Source organism: Candoia aspera, chromosome 2, assembly GCF_035149785.1.
Source record: "Candoia aspera isolate rCanAsp1 chromosome 2, rCanAsp1.hap2, whole genome shotgun sequence".
Taxonomy (NCBI): Eukaryota; Metazoa; Chordata; class Lepidosauria; order Squamata; family Boidae; genus Candoia; species Candoia aspera.
In genome coordinates, this window is record NC_086154.1 from 256661832 (window position 1) to 256672989 (window position 11158).

The 11158-nt window shown below is 43.4% G+C and overlaps 1 protein-coding gene across 1 annotated transcript in view; it reads left to right on the top strand.

The window, feature by feature from the left end:
• SKOR2 (SKI family transcriptional corepressor 2) overlaps positions 1 to 4831 on the top strand; it is a 35522-nt gene extending 30691 nt beyond the window's left edge. The window contains exons 7-8 of the mRNA XM_063293184.1: positions 1245 to 1312; positions 4769 to 4831. Of these exons, the coding sequence (XP_063149254.1) occupies positions 1245 to 1312; positions 4769 to 4831 (131 nt within the window). The remainder of the gene's footprint in view (positions 1 to 1244; positions 1313 to 4768) is intronic.
• The last annotated feature ends 6327 nt before the right edge of the window (positions 4832 to 11158 follow it).

Below are 11158 nucleotides of genomic sequence, written 5' to 3' on the forward strand. Positions count from 1 at the left end.
TGTAGCTGAGTCCCTCCCCCTCGCTGCTGGTCGTCCTCTTCTTCTTTTTCCTTCCAGCTTTCCCAGTATCAGAGCCATCTCTAGGGCTGGGTCTTTGCATAATGTGTCCCAAGTAGGATAATTTGAACCTGGTCATTCGTGCCTTAAGGGAGAACTCTAGATTGACATGTGGCTATCAAACTATATTTATAATGTGGGGAGAGTAAGATCCATGAAAAGATCCTTTCACATGTCAGCTCTCTCCAACTTGATTAGGCTACCAACCTGGGCTGCAAACATCTGGATAACTATCAGACCACAGCTAGAAGTGCTAGCTCATAATCAACTTGAATTTTGCAGCCCAGATGTGGTAGCCCTAGAGGGGTGGATTTACAATTCCTGTCATTCCCAAGCAACAATACAATGCTTCAAATGTAATACAGGTAGTCCTCGCTTACTAACCACTCATTCAGCGACTGTTTGAAGTTGCAATAGGACTGAACAAGTGGGACTTATGACTGGTCCTCGAACTTTCAGCCATCCCAGCACCCCTGAGGTCACGTGATCACGATCTGGGTGCTTGGCAACTGGCTTTGCGACCTCCCCTCCTAGCTTCCCATCAGCAAAATCAATGGGGAAGCCAGCAGGGAAGGGCACAAGTCACTCAGGTAAGTCTCCCCCACCTGGCAGCAGCCACCCCTGGGCCCAAAATCGCTCATGCATGCCATCCATGCAGCCTCCCCCACCTGGCAGCAGCTGCTTACTTGCCTGCCAGCCTGCTTGTGAGGCACCTGGGACTTGCAACGTCCTGCCGGCTTCCCCACTGACTTTGCTTGTTGGAAGCCGGCAGGAAGTTGCAAGGAGGTCCTGTTTAATGACCCGCAGTTTTCGTTTAATGATGGCAACAGGGACTGCTGGGATTGCTGTCACTAAGCAATGCAATCATGTGATGTCACACTTTACAACCACATTGCTTAGCAGTGAAAATTCTGGTCCCACTTACTGTTGTTACCAAGGACTACCTGTATACAGACTGAGGATAATTGCTTAAATACTTTGTTTCATGTAACATAACAGAACTCCTACGTTTGAACACCTCTGCACATCTATGTCTGCTTTTTTCAGTAACCAATGTTTTTTCAATGCAAAATTCCCACAGAGTAACAAACTGCAGCCTTTAAAAAAAATTAAAAAACAGAATTGGCAGCATCTAACTAGAAAATTCTTCATTTGCCTTTCCTTTCTTTGCCCTCTTTTCTGCACAGATAATTTTCAAGATCAGATGAAGCGGGAGTTGGCCTACAGAGAAGAAATGGTTCAGCAATTACAAATTGTAAGATACTCTCCTCTGCTCGATGTCTTTGGATCAAAAATGCACTCATCTGATAGCTTAGAACATATGTCCATGAATATTTGCACTGATCTGAACAAAGGAATTTGGGATTTCCTGCATGCAGAGCATTAATGCTACTTAAATTATTTTGTTCCTTTGAGTCAGTCTCAGCTGCCTGCAATTTTCCTGGCCACTTTTTCAGAAGTGGTTTGCCATTGTCTGCTTCCTAGGGCTGAGAGAGAGAGACTGGCCCAAGGTCACCCAGCTGGCTTTGTGCCCAAGGCAGGACTAGAACTCACAGTTTCCTGGTTTATAGCCTGGTGCCTTAACCACTACACCAAACTAGCTTTCTCAGATAGGGTAGCTTTAGTTAAAAAAAAAATAACAAAGACACCCAGATACTAGTGGGAACCAGGAAATCTGAAAAAGTAATTCTAATTATGTACCCCTCACTCTTAATCTTTAAAGCCTTAAAAAGGCTTTGGATCTGATTCTTCAAAGACCATCTTTGCCCATACAGTCCTGTTTACATGTTACAGTCTGTCCCAGGTTGGTGTGGACAGGAGATAGGGACTCATTTGCAGTGACCCCAATGTTAAAGGCTTCTGGTACCATTTAGTTGCCCTCTAGTTGCTCCTTGGAAGTTTACAGCCCAAATATGGTGGCCTTAGTACTATAATCAACTCCTGTTCTCCAAACTTAAATCTTCAGGTAGGCAAAATAGCATTTCTCAAAGGAGAAAATATCAGCAGGCATGAAAGAGTTTTAGACCTCCAAAAATAAAAGTTTGGGAACAGGGGACCCCAAAGACAGTGAAGAGTGGTGTATTCAGTGATGATGCTGGCTGACCACAGGAAGGGAAGGGAGAGGAAAGGGGGTCTCCTGAATGGCCACAAAGGGTTGGAACCTTCAGTGGGAATACTCAACATGATAGTGCTTGTTTGTTTGTTTGAACAAATTCATATGGCTGCCCAACTCTCACATAGTGACTCTGGATGGCTTACAAGATTAAAAACCAATAAAACACCTGGCAGTGGAAAACAAACATTTAATCAGCTCCCGTATCAGCCTGGGGGTCCCAGGCCCTCTGGCAGAACCATGTCTTCAGGTTGCTACAGAAAATCATCAAAGTGTGAGGACAATCTTGTCTCTGTGGGAAGAAGATTCCATAGGGAGGGAGCCACCACAGAGAAGGCCCTTTTTCTTGGTCCCACCAGATGTACCTCTCTAATTGATGGGACCCGCAACATGCCCTGCCTCCCCACTCTGGGGGGCCAGGTAGATGTGACTGGGGAAAGGTGGTCCTGCAAATAAGCTGGCCCCAAGCCATGTTGGGCTTTAAAGGTGATAACCAGCACCTTGAATTGGACCTGGAAGCAAACTGGCAACCAACACAGCTCCCACAAAGGAGATGTCACATGCGTAAATTTAGGCCTGGAGGTCACTGAACTTGACACTAAAAGGTAGGGTCTGAAATCAAAGCTTTCCATCACTTGTCCTTCCATGAGCGAAGGCAGATTTTAGCAATCATGCTTGTTTGAGTGCCAAGAAGAGTTTCACCTGATGGTTTGGCCAGCTTACTGTTAATGGTCCAGAAACCAGATGGGCTTTCTTTCTCCTAGTTAGTTGGCAACCCTATATATAAGCTGTAGGACCATTTGGCAAACCATGGGAGATGCCTCCTGCTGCACCAACCTCAAGTTTTTGTGCAGTTCTGTGAGTACCAACAGACACCTAACAAGACAAAATGGCCTTTAAGAGGAGCTTGACTTCCCACTCACATCCAAGTCGTTTTCTTGCCAACACATGGAAGGGTTTCAAGCTCAAATAGGCATTTTGTGGCAACTCGGTCTCCCAGTGCCCTCTCCTGCCTCTCTATTATTACTGCACCCGCTAGCAACTCAGCAGGGAAAGCAGTTTACTAGTTGCAATTACAGTCAAGCTCAGTCAGGAGGTGTCTTTTTCAGCTTTCCTCCATCAGTAGGTCTGTAAAGATTCTTATTACAGTTTCCTGATGGATTGACTTCCTTGGCTTTTCCAGGTCAGTGGGAAATGGGCAAGGTGGCCTTTCTCCTTGACCACTCTCCTCTTGCCAACAGAAGGCCGGCACATGTGAGCTGGTGTGCAAAGGGCAGATGTGTGAGGAGACACATCAATGAAATGTCCTCTTGTTCACTTGGCTGTGCCTGCAGTGTGTTAGCCTTTCACCATCACCCCTAAGAAGAGCGTTGTGTTTTATTATTGCCTGTGTAGCTGGCTTTATCCCTGGGGGTTCGTCGTAGCACATATTGGGCTTCTCATGGCTTTATCCTCACAACAAAAGGTTGCAATGTTGAAGCAGCGTTTTGTGCAGTGACCCTTTATAGCGGTTGCCCATATATTTGCTTTTTCAATGAAGAGACACATGCACAGAATGTGGGCATCTGTGTGACGTTCCCACCAGTTAAGTTAGCTTAACCCTGGGCATGACTGGGCCTGTTTGGGGTTAAGTGCAACATCTTGTGAATTAAATGACTGGGCCTGCTGATCTTTTTGGGTGTTCTAGCATATCAACCCCCTCATTAAGCCAGTTGAGCAGATTGTGGGAGCAGTCAGTGGGTCATGGAAATGTGGAAGGGAGAATGCAATTTATTTTATTTCCTCTTGGATCTAGTGGGGGGAAGGGCTATCAGAACTGGGCTGCAAAAATCCAAACAGCATGAGATGGCAACAAGACTGGGAACTCGGATGCACTGGTGCCATCTAGTGGCTGTACAGATTCTTGCAGCCTAGATCTGGAAGCTCTGGTGTGGAGTGGGATGATGTATGCAGAGATATTTGTGGCTTTCAGGATGTGCTGGAATTACTACTTGTATAAATTCTCTTGGTCAGTGGGAGGAAGAATACCGATTGGTTTAGTGCAGGGTTTCTCAACCTCTGTAACTTTAAGATGTGTGGAACGCTGGCTAGGGAATTCTGGGAGTTGAAATCCACACATCTTAAAGTTGCAGAGGTTGAGAAACACTGGTTTAGTGTGTTATCTGCATATTGAGATTGGCAGATGAGAAGATGACCATAACTCATCTTCAACCTGGTTTGTGAGGGATAGGGCAGAGGAAACACTTTGGGGTGAAAAAAACTTTGGATACCTACCAGGATCATCTAGAAGTTAAAACTTGGATTGAGTACTATACCCAGGCATTCAATGGCATTTTGCAGCCTGCAGTTGTTCCTTAAATAGATGATGATCTTCGACAGGACACTTTTTTTTCTATTATGTATTTACTCTCTTCAAATGAAGTATGTACGCATTACTCCACGTCAGTCTTATGATCTGCATAATGGGTATAATTGCCTACCCAACAGGATTTCTAGAAGCAAACATCTACTCTATGCTTTAAGATGCCTCCTTTAATATCTCACACTTCTTTGGTTACTCATTGCCGCTTGGTGAGATGTTCCTCTGTTTTCTTTCAGATCCCCTATGCAGCAAGCTTGATCAGGAAAGAAAAACTTGGCACACATCTCAGCAAAAGCTAAAAGGTGAGCTAGCAGGAGTGGTGAATAGACCCATAACGTTTTGTTCCTGTGGCTATTGAGTTCTTGCTCTATGAACTTCAGTGAGATCTCTGATCAGGACAACTTCACAATCCTGCTCAATTTAGCCAGTTTGGTCTAGTGGTTGAGGTGCTGGGCTAGAAACCAGGAGTCTGAGAGTTCTAGTCCCACCTTAGGCATGAAAGCCGGCTGGGTGACCTTAGGCTGGTCACACTCTCTTAGCCCAACTCACCTCACAGGGTTGTTGTTGTAGGGAAAATAGGAGGAGGAAGGAGTATTAAGAGTATAAAGTGTATGCACCACCTTGAGTTATTTATAAAAAAAATAAAGGCAGGAAAACAAACAAACAAACAAACAAACTTCTTCGCTTCAATTGGTATGTATGTATAAATAAATAAATAAACTTCTTCGCTTTGATTGGTATAAATAGATAAATAAATAAATAAACTGTAATCCAAAAAACCCAGATAAACTTGAAACACTAGAAGCATATATGCATAGAATTGGATTGGTCCCATCCATAAGACAATCAAACATTGAAAATTCTGTCTTAGTATTTCCTGGTTATTGGCCACATGGTTACGGACTTTTTAACAAAGCCCGGTGTACAGCAGCTGCAGCTTCTGACAGTCTCTTCAGAAGCTGTTTTTTTCCATGCATGTCAGATGGGCACAGAAAAACCCAGCTTCCTGTGACCTCTGGGACTCTTCTCACCCTGCGGTAGAGTGCAGCTGAATATCAAGGCCCATTTTCCAGCCATTTGGAAGGAAGATCTATGAAGCAACAGTAATGGAAACCCTAAAACTATTTTAATACAGTCTTTTCAAAGAATTAAAAGCCATTAACCACCCAAAAAAGGAGAAGTGAGAAAATCCTATGCTGTCCAAGTATGCTACCCATGTATGCCACCCACATGCATAGTATAGCACCACCTAGTTTATATCAGCGTTCAGTCTAACATGGACTTTTGTTGGAGATGGTCAGGTCCATCCACTGGGCCTGATCCCTGCTGGCTGCCACCTTGACTTGTTCCCAGGGATAATCCATAGTTCTAAGTGATTCTAAGTACATTATAGTGATTTCCCTTCTCATGTCCATTCCCCTTGCCTGGTGTCTTCTTTTACTTCTCTCTACCTAGCCAAGTGCTTTTACTGGTTTTTTTGGTATTCAGTCATGCCCTTGTACAACATGCCCAAAGTATGTGAGTTTTTGATTGCTTCTCATCCCCTCAAGGGTACACTCATCCTTTATTTGGTCCAGCACTGGATGATTGGTTCTTTTGTAATCCATAGTACTCTTAGTAACTATCTCCAGATCCTTATTTCAAAGATGTGTGTCTTCTTCTCTTGTTCATTCTCGATGTCTAGCTTTCACAGCAATGAAAAATGATTTCATTTTAACTATCCTGATTTTTGTTCTCATAGAATTTCCTCCATGATCTTGTCTACTATTTTCCTCTCTAAGATTCATCTTCACTCTACGACTCCAGCAGGCCATTCACCTTTATTCTTGACCCAGGAAAAGAAAAATATCTTCTGCCTTCACGCCTCTGCTGTCAGTGTGAATTCAGAAGCTTAACATCTGCCCTGTCTTTTTAGTATTTAACAATTAGCCAATATTTTTCACTTTTCATTGGTTTCATAATGGGTTCTTCAAAGCCTTTACTTGCAGATAAAGTAGTTTCATGTCTCAGATTGTTAGTATTCTAGCTTTCAGTTTTGATCCCAGCTGTTGCCTCTTCCATTCTTGAAATCTATTTGCTTACAAGCTTATAACATGCAGTAATGGATGATGTCCTCATAACTTTGTGAGTCATTCCATTTCCTATTCTGAACCACTCCCAAAACTCAATTCTTATAGTAGCTTCTTATTCACTGTAAAGATTCCTCAGAAGAATGAGCACATGTTCTGGCACAGCCATTAGTCACAGTAAATTTCACATTCTGGTATGATGTACATGATTAAAACCTTGCTGTAGTCAATATAGCCTTCTTAAATTATTCTCCATTATTCATCTTATGTTAGTGATCTTGTGTCTCTCTGCCTTTTCTGAGCCTGGCGTTTTTCTTCTGCTTGTACGGCTCTAATCTTCTTCAGCAAAACTTTGCTTGTGTGAGAAATTAATGCAGTGGGTCAGTAGTTTGCACATTCGCTTGCATCCCCCTTCTTATTTATGTGTTTTGCAACCATCTTTTCCAATCTCCAGACTACACATTCTTGTTCCACATTTGTTGATGTGAAGCTGTTCGCATTTTAACTGCCTCTTCTCCTGCAGCTTTAGACAGATCAGTGGTTGCTTTATCTGTACCTGGTGTTTTGCTATTTAATAGCTAGTATACAGGTAGTTTTTGCTTAACAACTATTCATTTAGTGATAGTTCGGACTTACAGTGCTGGAAAAACCAACTTACAACTGGTCCTCACACTTACGACCGTAGCTGCGTCCCCGTGGTTACGTGATCATGATTTGGGCGGTTGGCAACCGGTTCACATTTATGACCATCACAGTGTCCTGTGGTCACCTGATCACCATTTTTGACCTTCCCAGCCGGCTTATGGCAACCAAAATCAATGGGGAACCATGTGATTTGCTTAACACTTGCAGTGATTTGCTTAATGACTGCTGCAAAAAAGGTCGTAAAATCAGGTTGGATTCACTTAATGACCACTTTGCTTAGCAACCAAAATTCTGGTCTCAATTGTGGTTGTTAAGCAAGGACTACTTGTATTGCCTGTCATACCTCACTTACAAATCTTGCTATTATTCTATAATCCTGTTTATAAAGGATATCAGTATAGTCTTAATCTTTAACTTCAGTTGCCTCTATTAGATCTCTTCTGTAGATGCTCTTGAATAGCCCTACCTTAGCTGTAAATGTTCTTTGATTCCTCTGGTCTTCAAAAAACCGCTCTCATTTCCCTTCTTTTTCTTCTGTTTGATGACCTTCTTTGCATTCAGTCATTGTACCTTCTTCTTACTGGCAAGGCTTTGCTTCTTCATCACTGGTTATCACAGTAGCTTGTTCTGAAGGCCATTCGGACCTTTTCCCCTTTAAAATTATGGAAATATTTCTTTCTGCTTGAGTTTTCCTGGTATTTATTATCTCTTCCCATTGGTCCTTGGGGGAATGGGTGGTAAGGAACCCAATCCATTGAATTTATACTCTGATTGAATGTTCCCCAGATCAAATCTTGCTGGCACACCTACTTGCTTTAATTTTCTTAGTTTAACCCACATAATCCATATTAATAATTAATGGTCTGTTCCACGGTCTGCACCTGGAAGTGTCCTGGCTGACTGGATTGCAGTCCTCTGTCCATCCATTTCCTATTACGTAACCAGTTTGTTCCAAGGTTGTGCACCCAGTGATGTCCAGGTGTAGAATCTGCATTTATGTTGCTTGTAACAGGTGTAAACAATGAACAGAGAATTCTCTTTGCAAATCTCTATTAATCCATTTACCAAATTTTGCTGCCTTCCAGCTTCTTCTGTTTCTTCAGTGTTTGCATTCCAGTTGCCCAGTGGAAGTACTACGTCCTTTCTAGAAATTGCATTTAGCAGCTCTTGCAATTGGCTAGTCAGTGACTCCCACCACTGAATCTGGAGTAGGTGTGTCTCTTGCGGCATGCTGATGTTCTCATCTTCATTTTACAAGATATGTAGACTGCCCCAGTCCACTGAGCCTCTGGGCACTGAACAACAAAGCAGGAATACAAAAAACAATAGAACAAGAGGCAGGAACAACAACAATAATATCAGAAGACCTCAGTGGTTGCCCACCATCGACTAGGACCACAAGTACATTGGAGTAACATAGTTTTAACAGCCTTGCAAAATGCAAGAAGAGATGGTGGTAAAGAGCCTTCTGAAGAAGTATATTTCAAACTGTGGAGCTAGTACTGAGACTTCCTGCCTAGCCCACACCCCACATACCTTTCAAGATTTTTTTATTTTTTTGTTTTCTATCCTGCCTTTTTGCAGGGACGCGGTGGCGCTGCGGGTTAAACCGCTGAGCTGCTGATCGGAAGGTCGGCAGTTCGAAACCGCGCAGCGGGGTGAGCTCCCGTTGTTCATCCCAGCTCCTGCTCACCTAGCAGTTCGAAAACATGCAAATGTGAGTAGATCAATAGGTACCGCTTCGGCGGGAAGGTAACGGCGTTCCGAGTCGTCATGCTGGCCACATGACCCGGAAGTGTCTATGACAACGCTGGCTCCAAGGCTTAGAAACGGAGATGAGCACCGCCCCCTAGAGTCGGATTCGACTGGACTTTACGTCAAGGGAAACCTTTACCTTTACCTACTATCCTGCCTTTATTATTTTTATAAAGAATTCAAGGCGGCGAACATACCTAATACTCCTTCCTCCTCCTATTTTCCCAACAACAGCAACCCTGTGAGGTGGGTTGGGCTGAGAGAGAGGGACTGGCCCAAGGTCACCCAGCTGGCTTTCAGGCCTAAGGTGGGACTAGAACTCTCAGTCTCCTGGTTTCTAGCCCGGTGCCCTGACCACTAGAAGATGGGCAAAAGCCGCCCAGAGTCATGTGCGAGATGGGCGGCATAGAAATTCAATAAATAAACAAATAAACAAATAAAATCCATAGATCACAATGCCACCCCATAAAAGGCATAATAGCGAATGACCAGCAGTATAAATTGGGCCCAGAAGCTTACAGGTAGTCCTTATTTAGCAACCATTCACAATTACTACAGTGATGAAAAAGTAACTTTATGACCAGTCCTTGCATTGACAATCTTCACAGGTCTGTAAAGCAAAGGAAAGTTGAAGGAAGATCATAAGCACAGTAATGGTTTCACTTAGTGACCGCCTTGCTTAACAACCAAATTGCCAGTCCCAATTGTGGTCACTAAACAAGGACTGCCTGTACTGGAAAACAATACAGAGATTTTAGAATTGGTGTTATTCTATAGTGGAAGGGTTTTCCTGCCTGCAGTCCAGCTGCCTCATTCTGTAGCAGCTCCAGCTTCCAAATCATCTCCAAAGACAGCCCCAGGTAGGGTACATGCCGATAGTCCAACTAGGTGGTGATCCAGGCATAAGTTACTATTTTTCTCCTGATTCTAAAGATGCAATCTTCTTGTTTCCTGGCTTATTTTACCTTTTCCAAAGTGTCAAGTATGTGTCAGCCCTTCAAGGTAGACCAGGCTAGGAAACCAAAATCATGCTGGCTAAGACTACTTTTATTATAAGGTTATAGTAATAGAATTTTGCAAGTCTGAATGTGTTTCCCCCTCCCTCCCTTTATCTTTGTGACCACTAGGGAGGGTCATGGCTGAGACGCTTTCTCAAATTACATTTCTGCAGTGGACTCAGATTTCTCTTCTCTGACCCTTGTCTTGGTTGCGGCTCTTCCTCCTGTTCCTCAAGGTTATTCCTTCTGCCCATTACATCGTGGCCCTGGTTGAGGAAGCGTTTCTGGAAGGTCACCAGGCTGGGAATGATTGCTGGAGGGTTCTGGATGTGGGAATTGTCTGTTGGACAGGAAAAGTCTCTTCCAGTGCTGGTGAAGCATGTGTGCACGAGGGCATCAGTGGATTTGTGAATGAGGCGGCAAGGGCCCCAGTCTGCCCAAATGAATTTGCCACGAATTCTGACTTGATTTAATTTGAATGTAAATGGAATTGGAAATAAACCGTGGATATAGACAGTAAATGCATTCAATATAGTAAACAAGATTACTCTTATTTCTTCCATCTGCCCCATTAAAAATCTCACTAGGAATTGGACAGGCCGAAAGATTTTGAACCTGCAAGGGAGCACAATTATTCCACATCCCAGAAGCCAGAAGTGGCAGTGAGAGAAAGCTCCTATTTAGACATGCAAAGAAAGTGAATAACAGTGTAGATAGCATTTCCCACACTGTGTCTGTTGTCATTGGAATGCCTTCCCTGCAGACAACGGGGACTGAAAAGAAAAACAAAATACAGACTGCAGCGCTGTTCAAAGATTAGAGTTCACAGTAACATGGAGCTAAATCAACTGCAGGGAAAGGGACTGCAACGTTTGTTTTAAGCGGATTCCAGAAAAAAGTTGCTTCAGAGGCTGGCACAACTGTATTTTCCTCCTATTTCCTGCAATCTAGGACAGCTAGGAATTAGAGGGAATAAATCCCATTTTGAGTGGCACTGCTGAACAATCACGATTAAGTCAATAGCTCTTCTGCCCGAGAGCTGAAATTAAAGGCACTGTCACAATTCTGCAGTTTTCAATACTCAATCTCTCAAAAACCATTTGAAGATGACCTGCAGTCATTTTGCGTTTTGCTGACTCAGAGATGCTGAGAACAAACA